We start from the raw sequence: 19,365 nt of genomic DNA, 5'->3' as shown, positions 1-19,365 counted from the left end.
CATGGTGGCCCTGTGGGTTAAACCGCAGAAGCCTCTGTGCTGCAAGGTCAGAACACCAGCAGTCGTAAGATCGAATCCATATGATGGAGTGAGCTCCCGTCACTTGTCCCAGCTCCTGCCAACCTAGAAGTTCGAAAGCATGTAAAAATGCAAGTAGATAAATAGGTGCCACCACGGTGGAAAGGTAACAGCATTCTGTGTCAAGTCACACTGGCCACATGACCACAGAAACTGCTGGCTCTACAGCTTGGAGATGAGGATGAGCACCCCGCCCTAGAGTCGGACACGACTGGACTAAATGTCAAGGGGAACCATTACCTTTACTTTATGTGTTAGATTGTTATCTTTGAGGCTCTCCTTCTGAGGTTTTTTCCTCCTGCTTTTTCCTCTTAGTTTGTACAATGGCTGCCAGTGCAGCTGCATCCATAGGGGTTGCCACAGTGGGCTTGTCTATGAGACATTAGGTTTCTTTATCCTCCTGCTTTATGCCTAAATGCAGGGGTTCCCAAACTGTGTGCCATGGCTCCATAGATGCCTGGGATCTGAGACAGGAGCACCATGGGAAACGGGACAGAGCATAGAGCTATGAAGGCTGTACAGGAGCTTTGCATAGCTCTATATCAAACAGGAACCAGAAGTGAAGGCTGTGTGCCTGCCTCTCCTTGCCCCATCCTTATGGTTCCCAGTGGAGGCGCTTGCCTGAAAGGAGGTGGGCCCTTGGGGATATTTTGGGGGGATATGGGATGGTTGGGGGGATCCTGCTTGTGGTAACAGTGAGTCATAGAGTTGGAAGAGACCACTGAGATTATCCAGTCCAACCCCCTACCATGCAGGAGCATCTAGTGAGACCCCTGATCACTCCAAGCAAGGGGAGCCACGGCCAGTGGTCAGTAAATCAAAGGATTGGCAAGTCGAAAATGTTTAGGAACCACTGCCTGAATGCATTTCCTAAATAATAAAGAGCACGTTTTCCTTGTTGCCCTAATATGAAGTTTCAAAATGCTTGTTCCTCCTTCACAGTCACAGGATCTATACTATGCAGTGTTGCCCACGGTCTATAAAAATGTCAGGTAAATATGTACTAAGGACACCACATTCCTAAGATGCACCACAGTGATGAGCGTGCGCTAACGTTCAGCCATGTTTGGCTACAGGGATATCAGAGTGCTTCCCTCCAAGTTTATAGTGTCGAAATCAACTGCCCTATTTGAAATTGTGATTTCACTCATCATTAGCCTATCCTGCCACCAGGAGATTGCCAAGAAACACTTCTTTGTATACTTCTTAAGGTGCATTTCTTAAGGTGAATCATATATTACGGGTTTTTTGGACAGGTTTTTCCACACTGGTTACCAGCTTTGGTCTCACATTTTTAAAAGCTGCAGAGATCTTGAATTATGAGCCCCCAAATTCCACCTATATTTATTTCCATTGACTTGTTACTCTTTTAACTTGGTGGCCCTCGTTTCAGCCTCCATTAATTATAGGCTTTTCCAATGCAAACAATCAACCTGTTTCTGTCAAGCTGCATGATGGCCACCAAATGACTCCTTGGTGTAGGGCCAAAGGTATTCAATGCGTTAAGCTAGGCAGGCCTATTCTGGGATAGCCATTGATCACTGTACTGTTCAGGCAGAATCAGGACATTTATGTTTTGTATTCTCAATGGCTTTCTACATCAGCCTTTTTGGATCAAACCGTTCACTGAATGATGCAATGTTAGTTTTCATTTTCCATTCATGGGGTGGAGGGTCCTCTTTCCCTCCTCTTTGAGAGAACTGAACTAATGTTTTGCTAAGATGAACTGTAATTCATGAATGGGAGGGGGGCATAACAGAATCCAGCACATTTACTAGGGCTTTTAACAAGTGACCGGAAAATTTCTTCTATCAATCAGGTTGAACCTTGATGAAAGCTGCCACTTCTGGAGAGAGAAATAACTCACTCCCTTCTGCTTCCTCTTTCAATTTGTCATGAGAACAGATACGACAAGACACGATAAAAACATATCAGATGCCAAAATTCAGTGAGAACTCGCCGTTCAAATGGGGACTGTAATGAGAGCATGGCACTTAGCACAGCCCTGCTGTGAGAGGGAGTCAATGCAGCACCCATTCCAGGTAGAAAGGAACAGAACATCCAGGTCTTGGTAGTGTGTGTAGGCAGTGACCTCGCTTTTTTCTCTGATGGAGTAGGCAGCTCTTTCCTTGAACTAAGAAACATTTGGAATTAGAGGTGTACAGGTTTGTAATTTTTGTCCTACAACTGGGATTTGTAATCCAAAAACACAAATTTTCACACTTCTATTTGAGATCAATAAGAAAAACCTCTCAGATAAGAAAACATTTTTTTTTAATCAGACATACATTTTCACCAGAAAAAGCAATGGGAGCAAGGAATAAAATGTTAAGGGAAATAGAGATATTAGAAGAATAAAGTCTTTGTAAATGATGTAAAAGTTTGTAAACTTCCTAATCTGCGCCTGCAAGACTGAAAGGACAAAATACAGCCCTGGGCTCCAGGAAGAGCCCCCAGGGGCCTGAATGGGATTCCCAATCCTGCCTCTTGCATGCCTCCTAAATAAATGAATTAATATTGTTCAAAACATCCCCTTATGCTCTCTGGGGTCACAGGAGGCAATTTCGTCGTGTTTTGGAGGCCTCCACCAGTCTTGTATCAAAATTCATAATAGATAGGAGCATGGCACGGACAAGGTGTGGGAGCAGGTGTGTGTCTGTGTGTGTCTGTGTCTGTGTCTCCCCTAGACTGATGTATTGGTCAAAGCACCGGATTTATATTTACCTGTGAAGTTCCTTGGTTAAGGGGGGGAAAGTATCAAATGCATGTTGTTGTTTTTTAAAAAAGTGTATTTTGAAAGCAAATGTGTTCAGCACATTTGTCAAAACAATGCAGTCAGGAACGTGTACTTTGTAAGAAGACATGCCTTATGAGGAGATGCATTTAAATGTGTATTCACATGCACATTTTCATGCCTTGTACGCTGTTGTACTGCTTAAGATACCATGTACTCTGGTTAATCCTGCCCATGGGATGGTCTTGCAATTATAACAACCATTCCAAAAGAACAGAAAGGAGCAAGGGAAGGGGGGGAAAAGAAAGAAGCATGACAAAGCCTCCAGGAAGTGTTCTGTTTTACTAAAGCTGCATAAACCTTAAGTATGCATGGGACTGCAACTTGATTTTGGAGCAAGCAAAAACAGCATTTCTGGTGAAACATGAAACAAAATATTTCTGTAAATATCGCAACCTAATTCTATAGCACTTTCCCCATAAACACAGTTACCTGAAGACATATTAGCCTGGCACAACTGGTACGGTATTAATATCAGGAGTATCATCTGTACTTCCTCATGCCCATAGATACATACACAATCTAGCCTGTTCCACTGCTGGACAGATTCAGCCTGGCATCACCAAAAAAAAAAAAAACCCTACTTCTGTTTAGGACAGATCAGTGATCACGTCTGGCCTTAAGCCTGATTTTGTGACTGAGATGGGGACGAATATAAAAACAGATCGGTTTTTCTGATGAATATAGCTGATTCGTTAAATATCCATATTTGTAGGCTCCAGAGACCCCCATGAATACGAAGGGACAAATATTTACCCATTTTTATTCGTCCTTCATATTTTTTAAAAAAAATTCTGCCTACCGATTGTTGATCAGCTGATCAGCAGCAGAAAGGCAGCCACCACCCCACACAACCACCCAGTACCACAACATACCCACACACCCTTCCTTTCCCTACCTTAGACCCCATGCCATCCCACCCCACCCCCACTGACACTCTCTTACCTTAATCACTGCTGCTGAGATCTTCTGCCGTCAGAGCCACACATGTAAAAATTGAGACTGGCTGCCCTTTGCAAAAATGGTGGGTGCAGCTTCATTTAGGATAGGGAAGTTGCACTGGCATCTTTGCAATGGAAAGCCTGGATTCCCTTAGCTGGCCTTAAGGAAATCCAGGCTGACCATTGCAAAGATGGCAGCTGCAGCTTCTGTACTCTAAATGAAGTCACAGTCACCATCTTTGCAAAGGCTGCCCAGTCTCCCTTTTTACACGGTGGCTGCAAAGGCCTGATGGATACCTCAGCAGCAGCTATTACGGTAAGGGGATGTCAGTGGCAGTGGGGTGGGGCTAAGGTAGGGAAAGGAAGGGGGTGTGGGGTAGGTTGGGGGTATGGGGGTAGGTTGTTGGGTTAGCTGGCTGTGTGTAGGGGTGGCTGCCTATTGGCTTCTGATCAGCTGATTGGCAGCCAGTAGGCAGAATGGCCTTCTGTGCCGTGTGGTAAATTCTCCTGAGGGGACCCAGTTTGTGGGTGAATAACTCAGATGTTCGATATCCAATCTTCACCAAAGTTGGCAGCCGTGTCGGGGAAAGACATGCTCCAATGTTCACCAAGCATTCAGGTGTGGTAGAAAAGCGTCTGAGGAAGCTTCCCTGCAAATTTGGTGTCTCTAGGTGGTTGGTGGCCAGTGTTATAACCATTTAAATTGCAGACAAATTGACGGATCGATCCATCAATTTGTCAAAAATATTCGTATATTCATATTTGTTGATCAGTTAACCTTGACGAATAACAGATCAAAATGAATTGCCATTTTATTTATATGTCCCCATCTCTAATTGTGACCTACCAAGTGGAAGCTGAGCTCAGTGACAATCTGGCCTTATTCAATTATTATGCCTGAGAGCATGAAGGGCTAAATGAGTGGGGGACACACATGTGGAGATGCTTATAAGTCCCACTTAATATATCTTCATTTCAACCCAAAATAAGGCAGACCTTTGGCTTTTAAGTGTGAAGGTCTGCAGAGACACTTATTAGCATGTTTGGAATACATTTATAGCACTCCTATGGTGAAGGGCTCGGATAAGAGTTGTCTTAGATCTTAAAATTGCAGAACTGGAAAGGATCCTATGGATCATTGAGTCCAACCCCTGTCAAGGAGGCACAGTGGGGAAATCGAACTCTCACTCGGATGCCTAAACTTCTGAGCTATCCATCAGTTCTAAAAGCATGCTCAGCTTAGTAGCATTTCACACTGCTCATGAGAAGGTCTGAATGGGAAGCAAGGTGGGGTTTGAATGCATGCCCTCTTCTCCATCACAGTTTTAGCCTTTCACATTTTCAGACATATAACCTGAACAAGGGTGTACATTATGTTGACATTGCATAGTAGGAGAGAGAACGAAACATCTAGCTGCTGTGTTTAGAATGTGTATGCAGAGTACAAATCTAATCAGATTCATCGAGGCGCATGAATGATTCATAGGACATGAGAAGTTGAATTTGACATGTCCAACAGTCAGTACTGTTTCCACATGTTGAAACCAGTATTCAGCCTGCCTCCCTACAACTGTTTATAATCAAAGAGAGAAGCAGAAGAGTCTTACTCAAGAGGAAAACCCTGCATCTCTTTCTAAACACATGTTGTAAATGCTTGAGTTCTGTGAAAGGAACAGCATGTGCAGTCAATTAACACAACTGATATTACGCAAACCAAAACTGTCAATGAAGTTTAGAAAGTGTTCACCCTTTTTAGCGGATGGGCCACAGCCCAGCAGTATGCAGAAGGTCCCACATTCAAGCCCTACCAGCTTCAAGCAGGGTTAGTAAGACTTTCCTAAAAGTCTAAAGTTCTGCTGCCAGTCAATGTCAGCAGAACTGAGCCAGAGGGGCTAGAGGTCTTTCTCAGTAACTATAAGATAGCTTCATATGTTCCCGTATTCTTCATGGGAGATAGCAGGCAGAAAACTGCCCACATCTTGGTCCTAGGTCACAGATTCAGGAAGGAGTAATGGTGGAATCAACATCAGAGAAGGGTATGGGGGGGGGGGGCAAAGAGGTGCTGGGAAGCCTGTCCCTTCCCTCCCCAGCCTTTGGTTGGGAACATTCAGTTGATAAGACCAGGAGAAGAGGTGATCTGAAGACAAAGGTATTTTATTCCTTCCCTGTGGTTGTCAACTCCTTGTTCCAATTTTCCAAGGTGGGGGTCTCACTGGCAGAAATTTGGGAAGCCAGGAAACCAGGTATAATGTCTTGGCTGGAGTTCAAAAACCATAAGCAAGCCTCATCAGTCCACTCACAATTTAGGACACATCTTCTGGACTTTACTTTTTTTTAAAAAAAATCATTGTTAAATTGTTGATTTAGAGGAGAAGTTTTTCCCCCCATCTCAGATCCAAGGAGGGGCAATAGTACTAATGGGCCTGGAAAAGATGACCAGTGAGAAGTCTAGGGCACAAAAAGACAAGGTATCTGTGCAGAGACTGGATATAAATCACTAATTGTAACATAACTGTGAATCTGTTCAACAATGGTGTCAGTACCTCAAAACAGACTTTTCTCTCCCTATGCCCAATGAAGAGAATGCTTTGCATGATGATTTATTAGGAACTGGATAGAAAGATGACCTCTGCTTATTCTGATGGTCCCATAACCATTGCAAAACAGTGGAAATCAGATACTTTTTAAAGGGCTGCCCACTATGTACTTTACTGACTTGTATATCCAAGTCTTTGTTTGATATACAGTATAGAAGTTTCTGCAGTACATGTTTCAGAGGTATACTTAAACAGTAGTGAGCTGTTGACTTGATAGCAGCTCTAGTGATAGTCTGTCAAGGTTTCTCAGAGCCATGTGACATCTTCGAAACAAAACATCAATACTTAAGCAGCAGAGAGCAACAAGAGAGAAAACAAGGGCACAACATAGCCAGTTCACTTAACCCAGGGAGATTGCTGAAAGGAGTCAAAAGTTTGTTTTTTCTAGGGTTCTGTGTGGATTTATTTCTGCACGAATAACACCTGAGCAATGGAAGTCTGCACATCCCGGTTGTTTTCATTGGTATCAAATCCTGTTAGTTTTCTTCAGATTTTTGCTGTAAGAAGCCCGGGCGACCACTCTTTCCTTCCCCTATCAGATTATTATCTACAGCATTTCAGTGCCTTCCTGATCTCCCTGCCTTGCTTACTTAGGTGTCAAGATGTCGCTGAAAGTGCAGACGAGCAACATCACAAACAAGAATGACCCCAAGTCCATCAACTCCAGAGTCTTCATCGGCAACCTCAACACAGCAGTGGTCAAGAAGTCAGACGTAGAGACCATCTTCTCTAAGTACGGCCGGGTGGTGGGCTGCTCCGTTCACAAAGGCTATGCATTTGTACAGTACTCAAACGAGAGGCACGCACGGGCCGCTGTGCTGGGGGAAAATGGGAGAGTGCTTGCCGGACAGACATTAGGTAAGGTTTCTTCATGTGTTGTTTTTTTTCCTAACTGCTCTGTGTGGGGACTTTGTACGTGTGTATGGACCTGTCTCTGTAAGATTCTATTAAAGTGTAACAGCTTGATTTCAGATTTATCATTTGTATCCCCTGCCAAGAGAGAGAGAGAAGAGGTCACCATTCTTTAGCAGAACCTTGCAATTTAGTAGTACTATGAGCCATGAGCCAAAGCTGCCATCATTGTGAAGCAAAGAGTCAAGTCTGTAACAAAAATTCTCCCTTTCAAGCCACAGATAAAGACAGGAATACTAGAAAAGGGCCCTGTTTTGATATCAGCATTAGTCAGGGCTACAAATGTCTGCCAATTTTCTCGACTGGCACCACCACCACCCCAGTTAATCAGGAAGCAGCTCTAAGAATCAAATTGCTGATCATTAGAGACAGTGTTCACATGCTTTTAAGTGAATGTTGATTGCTTGTTCCCTGTTATTTGGACCCTAAAGTCTAGGTATCTTTCCTTCTGCATGCATTACAGTGTTCTCATTTATACAATTTATATTTCAATTTTGCTGCTTTATATTGTAACTAATAATAATCATTACATGCTATCAAGTCAGTTCAAACTTATAGCAACACTTTCCAAGGTTTTCTAGGTAGAGAGTACTCAGGGACTGTACAGCTTGTTCAAAGCTAAACATGCTGGGCTCTTCTCCTGAGTGCACTTTCCAACCTCTAATTTTGCAGCCAGATACCTAACTCACTGAACTGTTTAGACAACTGCATGCAGGTGGGTGGGAGAGAATCATCAGTGTTTAAATTACAGCTAGCTACTGCCTAAAGAACTAATTGATTTTTTGTTTTGACTGATTGACTGAGCAATTTGTTGGTCAATTCAATTTAAACACATTGGTGACTCTCACCAAAATGTCAAAGGCATGTATTTTGAGGTCAGCTTTGAAAGATGACCTCTCCCACATTTGCTCTTAGACCACTGTGGGAAATCCAGACAAACAGCCAAACAATGAAAAAAACAAAAAAAGTCTAGTGCTTGTTAGTTGCTAAGATGATGATGATGAGGCTATATCCTATGTAAGTTGCAACTAAAGTAGACCTGTTGGAATCAATGGTGCTTGTGTCACTTCTGACTAAAAACTCACAATTAATTTGGTCAATCTACTGTAATTGGAACTACAATTGAATTATTCAATTTTTATTGCTAATATCATCATCATCATCATCATCATCATCATCATCATCATCATCATCATCATCATCATCATCATCATCATCATGATGCCCTTTCTGTAAAAAAGTAAGAATTTCAAAGACTTTGTTCTCATCTTACAAGATTCAACAGAGACAAAGGTTTTCCAAACAAAACAATAAAAACATTCCGACTTGTCACGTAGCCACATTTCTCTGCTCTTGCTCTTGGCGGGTAACTTGTGCCAGAAATGGGCAAGTTTGTTTGTTTGTTTGTTTGTTTGTTTGTTTGTTTAATTTATACCCCGCCCAAAGTTACTACAGATCTGTTTGATACATCACTGCAAGAAAAAAGAAATAAGTATTCTAAAAGCAGACGTGGAGAGTGTTGCTTAGCATTTTATTTTCTACAGTGGCATCACCAGCTGTCGAGCACAAAGCTTCAGAAGTGATGATGATGTTTGGGATAATGTGTGCTACAGCAGCACAGAGAGGTCCCAAATCAAATTAGGCACCTAATGTGGCAAGGACTGAGAAAAACACAAAGGACTTGTTCTCAGTGCTTTGGTGCCATGATACGTGGATGCCAGCCCCAAATGCTCACATATTACAAAACGCAGCCTGTCTGCTAAACAGCCATGAACGATCATGTAGAGCAGTAAGGGTTTTAATCATGAGCTCCTAGAAGTGTGACAAGAGAGCACTATGAAGAAACCACAGGATTTCCTCGGGGATAATCCTGATTATTTTCCACTACAAATGCAACATGTGAGCAAGCCGGCCGTGAAAAACATTTCCTGATGGAAATATTGTTATTTCCTTTAAATGTTGCTGTGATTGAAATGTATGTGAGCTATAGGTCACTCTTCATATAGCCTCTGAAGTACATTGGGAAATGTACAGGACCTCACACAAAGCCCTTCCTAAGATCTGAAACGGGATCTTCTGTTTCAAATTGCATTTATTCCACCACATAACCATCTGCAAACCCCTGAAAAGCTCATGTCCAGCATATGCAAGTTTAATACATTAAAATCTCAATACAGTAGGCCCCCATATCCACTGGGGATTGGTTCTGTGGCCTCCTGTGGATACTGAAAACAATAGATAACAGCAAATTATATATATAGCATTACCAGAGCTGGTCATACTATGTATTCTTTACTAACAAGTATTCACAGCATATTCTCTAACTCCATCTGGTGGCGTGTGAAAATGTTTTTTTCTGGATCTTTTTTTAAAATATTTTTAATATTTTTAGACCATAGATAAGTGAAACCTTGGATACTAATGCAATGGATACAGGGCCCCTATTGTACAAACTATCCAAAGTTGCATCAGTGGGAAAAATAAGGATACATCAGTCTATGAGTCGGTGACACAGCACAAGGTTTGCATGTCAAAGGGCTGGAGTTCAAATCCCAGGGCTTCCAATTTGAAGTATCTCAGATGTCAGAACTGGCAAAAGGCCTGGCCTTGCTTCTTCAGCAAAAGGACTTGCATGACTCCTTATGTGGTTCAAATTAGATCAGTGGTCCCCATACCTTTTAAGCCCGCGGACCAGTTGGGGAAGGCGAGGCACCTCCCCTGTGCTCGTGCACATGCACGAAGGAGTGTGCTCGTTCATGTGCATGTGTGAAGGAGAGGCAGGGGTGCTTGTGCGGTCATGCGCACACTCATGCATATGCATGAAGGATGGCAAGAGGTGGGGGAGCGCTCACCCGGGCGCTCACCCCATATCCATTGGGGATTGGGTGCAGGTGCACGGGGGCAGGCGCAAAGGAGTTGTGTGTGGGGAGTGCATGCAGGGGTGGGGACGGGGGAGTCTGTCTCTATGGCCCAGTCTGGCCCAGGCCACAGACCAGCACTGGGCTGCGGACTGGGGGTTGGGGATCTCTGAACTAGATAATACACTTAGCACATTTTTTCAAGAGGTGCTCCCTCAAGTGTTGAAAGCCTTCTGTTTCTCGTAGCATGCAGTTTTCCTCACCACAGTATCCTGCATTTGTCATGCTTTGCTGTGTGGTTGGTGTTTGGGAATTAAACACAAGGAATAATTTGTAAAATCAGATTGCAGAGACATATGCCATATTTTCCATGTTTTCCATATTTTTCACTTTTTTAACCCAAAATTTCTTTCTTCGCAAAAAGTGGAGGGGGAAAGCAGGAATCAAAGTGCTTTAAGGATTCCTGCTTTCCTCCTTCACTTTCTTTGGAAGAATGTGGAGGGGGAAAGCACTTTCTTCACAAGAAAGTGGAGGGGGAAGCAGGAATCAAAGCAGTTTGATCCCTCTTCCCTCCTTACTTCCATGTATAAGATGACCCTCAATTTTTAATCTATTTTAGACAAAAGTATTGTCTTATACACAGAAAAATGTGGTATCTCAGCAGATATCCCATTGTGGGAAGGCAACGTGGTCAATTATAGGTAGCATGAATTCCCCTTTATGTCTTTTTAAAAAGCTGTACAGATCCATGAGTATACCACAAGAATCCCCCACATAATACACTGCCTTGTGATCTGCAGGGAAAAAATGTAGGAGAAAGTGAGGTCAAACTGCAGGGATTACAAGGGAAAATATAAGGTGTGATTTCCTTCAGAGATACAAATATAACGTTTTATGATTAGAAAATATTCTAGTTTCACTTTGTCCAATTTGACCTGTCTTCATAATAAGTGTGTTAATCAACGCATGTATACTAGGATGTCTGGGCTACCAGCCAACTAATCTTGGTTTATGATCGCATTTAAGGTAATGATCAATGTTTGTACTGCTTGCATTTCCATTCCCTGCCATCCAGTGGCTACGATTTCCGCAGCCAAATATATTGCTAATAAATGAGGGAGTACTCGGTACCTCTAATAGAAGTGGGTAGCAGACCAGCAAAGTTTATGACAAGGAAAAGTTGCCAGCCACCAAGGTGTCACAGAGTTATTTTTCTTGGTTTTGCTGCAAAGGACTCACATAGGTATCACCCTGAAGATTCTGAAAGATTTATAAGAAAGGTATATTTTTCAAAATCTGTGTCAATGCAATATGGCAGGAGTACGCGCTCCCACTTAAAAATGACCTCCTAGAGTTTTGTTCCACTTTTTCCTCAGTATACATCTTTTCTATACCCCAACAATCAACCAGTACTATTTTTGTTTCAAGTATTTGAAAAGTGCTGTAATATCCCCCCCCCCTCAGTCTTCTTTTCTCGTGGCTGAACATGCTAAGTTCTTTCAATCTTTACTCATTGGGCTTGGTTTCCAACTCCCTTGATCATCCTTCTTGCCTGATGTTGGATGTTGTTCAAACCATAATTTTATATTGATATGACGCTTTAAAATGGTGTCTGTTTGAGCATTCTAATAACAGGCAGATGTGGAGTCACAATCTCCATTTTTCTCAAAGAAGACAACGTGCTTGCATTCTTATTTTAGGTTGTTGCTCAGGGAGGCAATAGGATGAGAGCTGCAGCACTGGCGTGTCTGGCACTCCTGCCTGCCTTTAGCATTGCCACCACCTACTGAGAGATCACAAATGCCAATTTCTGATTGAAAATGCTATCTTCAACAGCAATTCTCAGCCAATGCCTAGTGACAAGAGCTTCACGGCAGGCAACATTTCAAAGCATTGCACAAAACAAAGCGGTACTGGGGGGGGGGGGGACAGTTTGTTTCCAGCAAACAGGTACTGAGAAATGATACTGTCACTATTCTTCCAGGTTGCCTCAAGGTCTTGTATGCAGTGACAGCTGATTCTGAAAAGTTACTTATGACTACTGTACACCAGTTTGAAAGGGAGAAAGGCATTGGCATTTTACTTTGTATTCTATAAACCGAACTAGGCTTTGTGTTTGTGTGTGTTTGTGCGTGCGTGCATGTGTACGGCCAATGTAGACTTGACATATGAGCCTTTTTTGTAAGCTTGGCCTGGATTCTAGCCATAATACCTAGTGCCAGTTTGGATATTATCTGATATGGAATCTCAACTTTTTTCTAAAGTTTTTTCAGACAAAAAGCTTAAATATCTGGTCACTATTTTGAGCATTTCTATCCATTTATTAGCCAATGATTGCCCTCTTCAACTTGAGGCTACTCCTTGAATGAGCAATCTCCAAATGTTGACAAACTGGAACAAGTTCAGAGGAGGGCAACAAGGATGATCAGGATGGTTGGAAACCAAGCCCTATGAGGAAAGACTGAAATAACTGGGCATGTATAGTCTTGAGAAAAGAAGACTGAGTGGAGATATGATAGCACTTTTCAAATATTTGCCTTAGGAAGTGGTGAGCACTCCAGCACTGGAGGCATTCAAGAGAAAATTGGACATCCATCTGTCAGGTATACATTGATTTGGATTCCTGCATGGAGCAGGGATTTGGACTTGATGGCCTTACAGGCCCCTTCCAACTCCATTATTCTATGCTTCAATTATCCATACACTCCATCTGTAGTTTTGAACTAATTTAGCTTTGAAAAAAAAATTACATCTATATATGTGTGATGAAAATGCTGAAGTGTGTTCTGGATCAAGTGAAGCCCCAATTACAAAAAGAAGCAGGATGGAAAGGTACATTGCCTTTCCTTCTGCTTCTCTTTTATAAAGTGATGTCTGTCTGTGTGATGTTCCTTTGTTCAGCTTCCAAGCAAAGTTCATGCTGTAGAGACTGAAAATTGGTCGCACTGCTCTATCCTCATGTTTCATTCATCCCTTCAGTTATGGAGGCTTAAGGCTGAGATTTTCTTGGCAGATGAAGACATTACATTCACCCCATTGCTTGAACTGAAGAGTCTCCATGTGATCACATCAGGTGACATCAGACCTGCTTCTACAGTCAGTACAGCCTTTAGTACACTCTGAACAGAAAAGAGCTGTAAAGAACTTGACTGACCTTTTCTATAGTTGGCATTTGTTTTACAGTAGGATGAAGGCAGACTGTAATTTCAGGTTGGCAATGAGGCTAATATCCATGCCTTTGTAGTGCATTGAATTCCTCGTGAGCTAATATGTTAACGGGATGTGCTTATCTATTTCAGGCTGCTTTAAAGGATGGGGTGGGGCTGGAGAAAAGTGCCTAGTTAAGACTTTACAACAAACTAGTGATTTTTATGAACCATGATTTGCAAAGCCAGTTCTAACCATAGTTGCAAACTTTGGTTTGGAGTTAACCATAGTTATTGTTATCATTATTGGTTTTGTTGTTTTAACTACTGTTACTGGGCTTGAGTATTTATTGTTGAAAGATATGAATATTTGAAATCAATGAATGAATGGCTGTTGAAATTACAGATCCAGATATAACACAGACTAAAATTAGTTCCAGAAAAGGAAAGTGAGGAAGAAATATGCATGAGAAAAGGGGGGGGGGAGACAGGAAAGAAAAACAAGCACAAGAGTGTTCTAACCATGGTCGTAGCTCACATGAGTAATAAATGGTAGCTTTGATTGAACAAATTGTATCAAATTCAAGCAGGTTGTGTTACTGTGAAAATACATTTACAGTACTTTTATTTGATTAATTAATTGATTGCTAAAGAGCAGATAAACCATTGGCTGACAGCTTTAGCTCAAAACCTTTGCACAATCCTGGGTGTATCCTGTACTTTTTGCATTAAAAAAACAAGGAAAATCCACTGCTGTTTTGAATATATTAGTTTATGTAAAAGTAAACAAAGAAGCAGTCTAGTACCAAAGCTGAAAACCTGCCTACAAAACCTGATCAAGATGGCTTGGATTTGTCCTTGATTTATGTAGAAGAAGAATGGTGCAGTATTAATTTTAATCTTTTTTCTTAAATTATAGATATTAATATGGCTGGAGAACCAAAGCCCAACAGACCAAAAGGGCTAAAGAGAACAGCATCTGCATTGTACAGGTAAGTCTTGTTGTCAGGATTTCCATCCAGTGGAATGAGATATTCTGTCAAACATAACAAAACCTTTTAGTCTTCATCACAGACTGTATTTGTCATGTTGCGTGGCAGGGTAAGCAGAAGATTTGATCAAGATCTGCTGATAAACACATTTGGGTGGTCTCCATCAGATCAGCACAGGTGTCCAAGTTTTCACAACAACTATTTTGAGACTCAGACTGGACAACAACAGTAGCAGCAGCAACAACAATAAATTTGCCAAGGAGGCACAGGGGGGAATCGAACTCCCAGTTATGACTGAGGCCCACTTCCTACTAATAGTTGGGATACTATTGATGTTTGCATTGGGTTTGCATAAATTACAGCATCTAATTAATGAAATTATGCAACTGGATGTATGTCCAGGCACCTTGTCAATTAGCAACAGCAAATTATGTAAACCTCACATGAACACCAACTGGATTCCGCTTAATAAATCTATGTCTCAGTTTCAGATTCCTACATTGATTCTCTAATAAAAATTGTCCTGTGCATAGAAAACTTGATTGTTAGATACTATTCAGTTTGAAGAACATTCAGCCGTGTGCATCCCTCCATGTATTTAGAAAGGACTTAATGGAGACATATATTTAACAGAATCAAATAACAATATTTAGATCACCCGTAGCAATTTATCTTTATGACCAAAAAAATCCTCCCTCTCACAGTTTCAAGACTGTATTCCACTCCCAGTTACATGATGCTATCTTTCTTCAGCAAAACTTTATACTGTTCTGGCTTATTAAGCAAGGTATAGTACAGTGTATTCTTAACTCAAAGAGGTGCTTGGCTATCTGGGGTTAGGATTAGGCACAAACCCCTTCTGCCAACATAAATGCCCATCTCAGAGATCTACCAATAGAATAATGTGTATCCACAGTAGCTCTGCTGATTAAGATCTCCCAACAGAAAAAAATTTAAAAAGAAGAAGGGAGAAACTGGGTTACATCAGATTCAAACCTCTTAACAGCCCCTTTAACCCCAGCTCCTGAAACTTTTGAAAAAGCCCATCAGAAGATTAAAGGGAAGTGATAATGCTCTTGCTTTCATTATTTGTGGGCTTTCTTCTCTACCATGCCTGATATTTTGGCCTCATCTTTGTTATGCGTCCTCCAAGTGACTACAGACACATCAAACACTCTGATGCATCACTTGCACTATTTAGGTTTATTTTTAAGGTAGAATAATAATCTCTAATAATAAATAAGATAGCAAAAATGAGGAAGTTTAGAGAAGGAAGATAGGAGGGGAGATTTCAGGGGTCAAAATCTAAAACCACAACTGATCCATAAGATGTCACAGGGGGTGGTATGTATGTAAAAGTTGCAAAATAATGGCTTAAATCCTGTTAGGCAATGAAATTAGTGTAAATAGTGATGGTATCAGCAGCAACAAATGTTTTAATTTAATTTAATTTATAATGCTTCTGTTCCTCCAATTCCACCCCGTCCAAGTTCTGAAACTCCCTAGAGATCTTTTTTGACTTGGGGAAGCCTTTGGGAGCCTCAGGAAAGGGAAGGAAGCCTTTAACATCTGAAATTAGGGCCACTGGTCCTGTGATGAGGATCAGGATTAGCATCATGTCTGTTTGTTTTATAGGTCACCTTTCTCCCAGTATTGAAAGCTCACCCTCCTTATCTCAATGCTACCAAAGGCTTTTCCAGGTCAAAAGAGAATCTGAGAAGGAGAATAAGAAGCCGTAAAGTAAAATAAAGAGTAATGTCTTCAGGTGATGAAGTCATCACCATTTAAGACCATGTAGTCATGCAACAGTATTTCAGCCCTAATGTCTGTATATAAGCAGACGCACATGAGAAAGTAGACAAATTATGCAGATTCCTATACTACCTTCTAAACACATACATTGTCACCTTTGCACTGGCCAGTGAGGTCTAAAACCAGCTGAAAAAGAGGAAGAGATGGGTGCCCAGGCATTAAAGCCACTACACACAAGAAGGTGAAATGTTATCTTTGTCTAGTGCTACTTACCTTAATCTAGTCTCCATGCCTGTAAACTAAAAGGGATGTAACAGTTCTTTGTAGCCTCAACCAGTACTGTGAGACCTGGAAACGCTACTGTGGTGGAATGCCCACATCACTCCTGTCCATTATACGGAGCTCATGGGCAGGAGCCTATGATAGGACAGGAGGAGTGGAGTCAGAGAGTTGGACAGTTAGAGAGAAAGGAAGAGGTTTTAGGAGAGTGAATTGAGAGAGTTAAGACAGAAAATGGAAAAGCTGGAGGGTTAAAGAGAATGGGAAAGAGTTAGAAGGAATAGTGAATAGATGGATATCAAAGAGTATTGTTGAAGTGGATATTGTGAATAAGTACAGTGGTGCCTCGCTTAACGAGTGCACCGTATGACGACAAATTTGCATAGCGATCTCTTTTTTGAGATTGCTAATGCGATCGCATACCAATGATCTCTATGGCCAAAAATCGCATTGCGACGATCGGTAAGCGTTTCGCTTACCGATCTTCGCATTGTGATGTCGGGAAATCAGCTGTTTGGCGGTTCCAAAATGGCCACCGGATGACCCAAAATGGCCACCGCAACCATTTTCGCGCCCTGCCCTCGCTTACCGAGGGCGCGAAAATGGCGGCGCTATGAGGAAACATCGCTTAACGGTGAGTTTAGAAGCCACTGGAACGCATTAAACATTATACCGCTCAGAGTGGTATAAATATACCAGATGGGCGGGGTATAAATCAAATAAATAAATAAATAAATAAAATTCCTATGGCATTTTCCTATCCGTATAGCGATGTTTCCCCATAGCGATGGTTAATCCGGAACGGATTAACCTCGCTATGCGGGACACCACTGTATATGCAAGCAAACATGTAATCAAACCTAATTACTTTAATGAGAGATCTTAAACAGTAATAAAAGCACATCTATGATTTACATCTGTGACTTACAAACTAAAAGTTCAATAAACCTGTTGTATTAGCAGCACACGTCTGAGATACATATATTTGGTATAGTGTAGACTAGATCCACTGGTGGCAGTGTAAAAAGAGGAAACGCATCCAGAGGGTGGGCCTGACAAGGGACACTGAGTGGACGCGACAGCTACAGTAACATGTAATTTGGAATATGGAACTCCATATGGCCATAGCTTTATTCAGGCTTTACTTACCTAGTTCTTTTCTACATACAAGTAAAGGAGTTTCTAGACCTGCCCCCTCCATTACAGCTTTCTACATGTGGGAACTGATGTGTCTACAAAGGAAACGTTCTAGTGTGTTTCTATGCTCTCCTCATAAACAAGAACCATGGTTTTCCTCTCCAGGTGAAGAAAATAATGAAAGAGGAGGAAACGGCCAGGTACTCCCCTCCTCACATGTTCAGGAGAAACTAGTTAAGTAATACCTGGATATATTTGCGAAGGCTTTCACGGCCGGGATCTAATGGTTGTTGTGGGTTTTTTGGGTTCTTTGGCCATGTTCTGAAGGTTGTTCTTCCTAACATTTCACCAGTCTCTGTGGCCAGCATCTTCAGAGGACAGCACTCTGTGCTCTGGTGTAGTTGGCTTGGGAGTGCAGTATTTATGGCTGTGAGATAGGTTTTTGTCTTTTTCTGTAGATGGGTGATTAGTGTTTCTTATTGTGGGTGATGCCTGAATAGGTTGCATGTTATTTTAGAATATAATTATGGATTTTTCTATTACCATAGGTGATCCACAAAGATATATATATATTAAAAATGAAAGTTCTTTTAGTTTGCAGAGAATTCCATTGCAAAACTGGATCTTTCGTGTAGATGACCTACATCTACATGAACAGAGAGAGGTGCACATTCTTCTGTTTATCCATAGACTGTGGAGCTAATTGTCTAGTAGAGAAACATCTTTTTTCTTTCCTTATCTAATTGGAATCTGAAAGTGAAGACTGGCTGTGATTCTTTTTTGTAGATACAGAACAGAAACCATTCATTCTCAGTAGCTGATAATGTGGGAGATCAGATCTGAGTAGTCTTTGTTGGTTGTTTTTGCTTTGTTTTGTCTCTCACTTTCTCACCGAGTGCCTCTTAGTGGTTTACTGATAATTATTTACCAGGAGCAAACTAAATGCAAAACAAGCAGATGGAGGCAAATTTGCTTAATTGTGTGATTTATTCACATTGCAGAATAGGATTGCTTGGCACGAATTTTGGGTCACCTTGGTGATGATCTGTTTGTTCAGCCTCTTATATCAGACAACATTAACTGGATGACCTCCAGCTGTGCTGGACTACAAGTTCCATGATCCTCAGAAAATGAGGCAATGGACAGTTTTTCAATGTTATATTTGGTGCATATTTTTCTGCATTGGTTTGTGGATTATGTAGATGGCACATCCTGTTTTGAAATTTCCTTCCAGTCAGCTCAAGTTGTCTGGATTAGCTTTGCCCTCAGTCTCTACCCCTCACCTTGTCTATATCTTTAGCATATCTATGAAGGGAGAGCATAAATGAATAGCGGCATACAGAAGCATAGACGTATTCCAGGATCCTTCTGCATATTGACTGACTTCAATATATATACAATATTCAGATGGGTGGAGTTCCTCCAGACCCTGGTCAAATGCACATCTCATGAAGGACTGGCCGGACATGCAGCAGCAGGAGACATACTGTGTAACGATATACCCCCAAAATCTCTTTTTTTTTCTTTTCTTTTTTATTCACATTTCAAAATCAATATACAGTCATATGAAAAAGAAAGTACACCTTCTTTGACTTCTGTAGGTTTACTCATTAGGACATAATAAAAACCATCTGGTCCTCAACAGGTGTGAAAATTAGGTAAATACAACTTCAGATGAAAAACAAGACAGGACATATTACACTGTATCATGATTTATTTAACAAAAGTCATGTGTGAAAAACTAAGTACACCCCCACTGCTTCCACAGGAATTAAGAGACCAAGAACCAGGAATTAAGAGCCAGGTGCTACTAACCAAATGCCCTTGAGTAATTGATCATCACCACTTCTATAAAAGCCAATGTTTTAGGAGTTTGCTG

General features: G+C 41.4%; 1 protein-coding gene across 7 annotated transcripts in view; it reads left to right on the top strand.

Annotated features, from left to right (window-relative positions):
• Positions 1-19,365, top strand: part of RALY (RALY heterogeneous nuclear ribonucleoprotein) — a 283,434-nt gene that overhangs the window by 233,405 nt on the left and 30,664 nt on the right. For all 7 annotated transcript variants that reach the window (XM_072997020.2, XM_072997018.2, XM_078393244.1 and 4 more), the window contains 2 exons: positions 7,005-7,268; positions 14,246-14,318. In XM_072997020.2, the coding sequence (XP_072853121.2) occupies positions 7,013-7,268; positions 14,246-14,318 (329 nt within the window). In that variant the 5' untranslated portion in view covers positions 7,005-7,012. The remainder of the gene's footprint in view (positions 1-7,004; positions 7,269-14,245; positions 14,319-19,365) is intronic.

The sequence above is a fragment of the Pogona vitticeps genome, chromosome 4 (genome assembly GCF_051106095.1).
Source record: "Pogona vitticeps strain Pit_001003342236 chromosome 4, PviZW2.1, whole genome shotgun sequence".
In the NCBI taxonomy this organism is placed as follows: Eukaryota; Metazoa; Chordata; class Lepidosauria; order Squamata; family Agamidae; genus Pogona; species Pogona vitticeps.
Note: the sequence above shows the minus strand (reverse complement) of the source record. Positions and strands in the feature narration are given on the sequence as shown.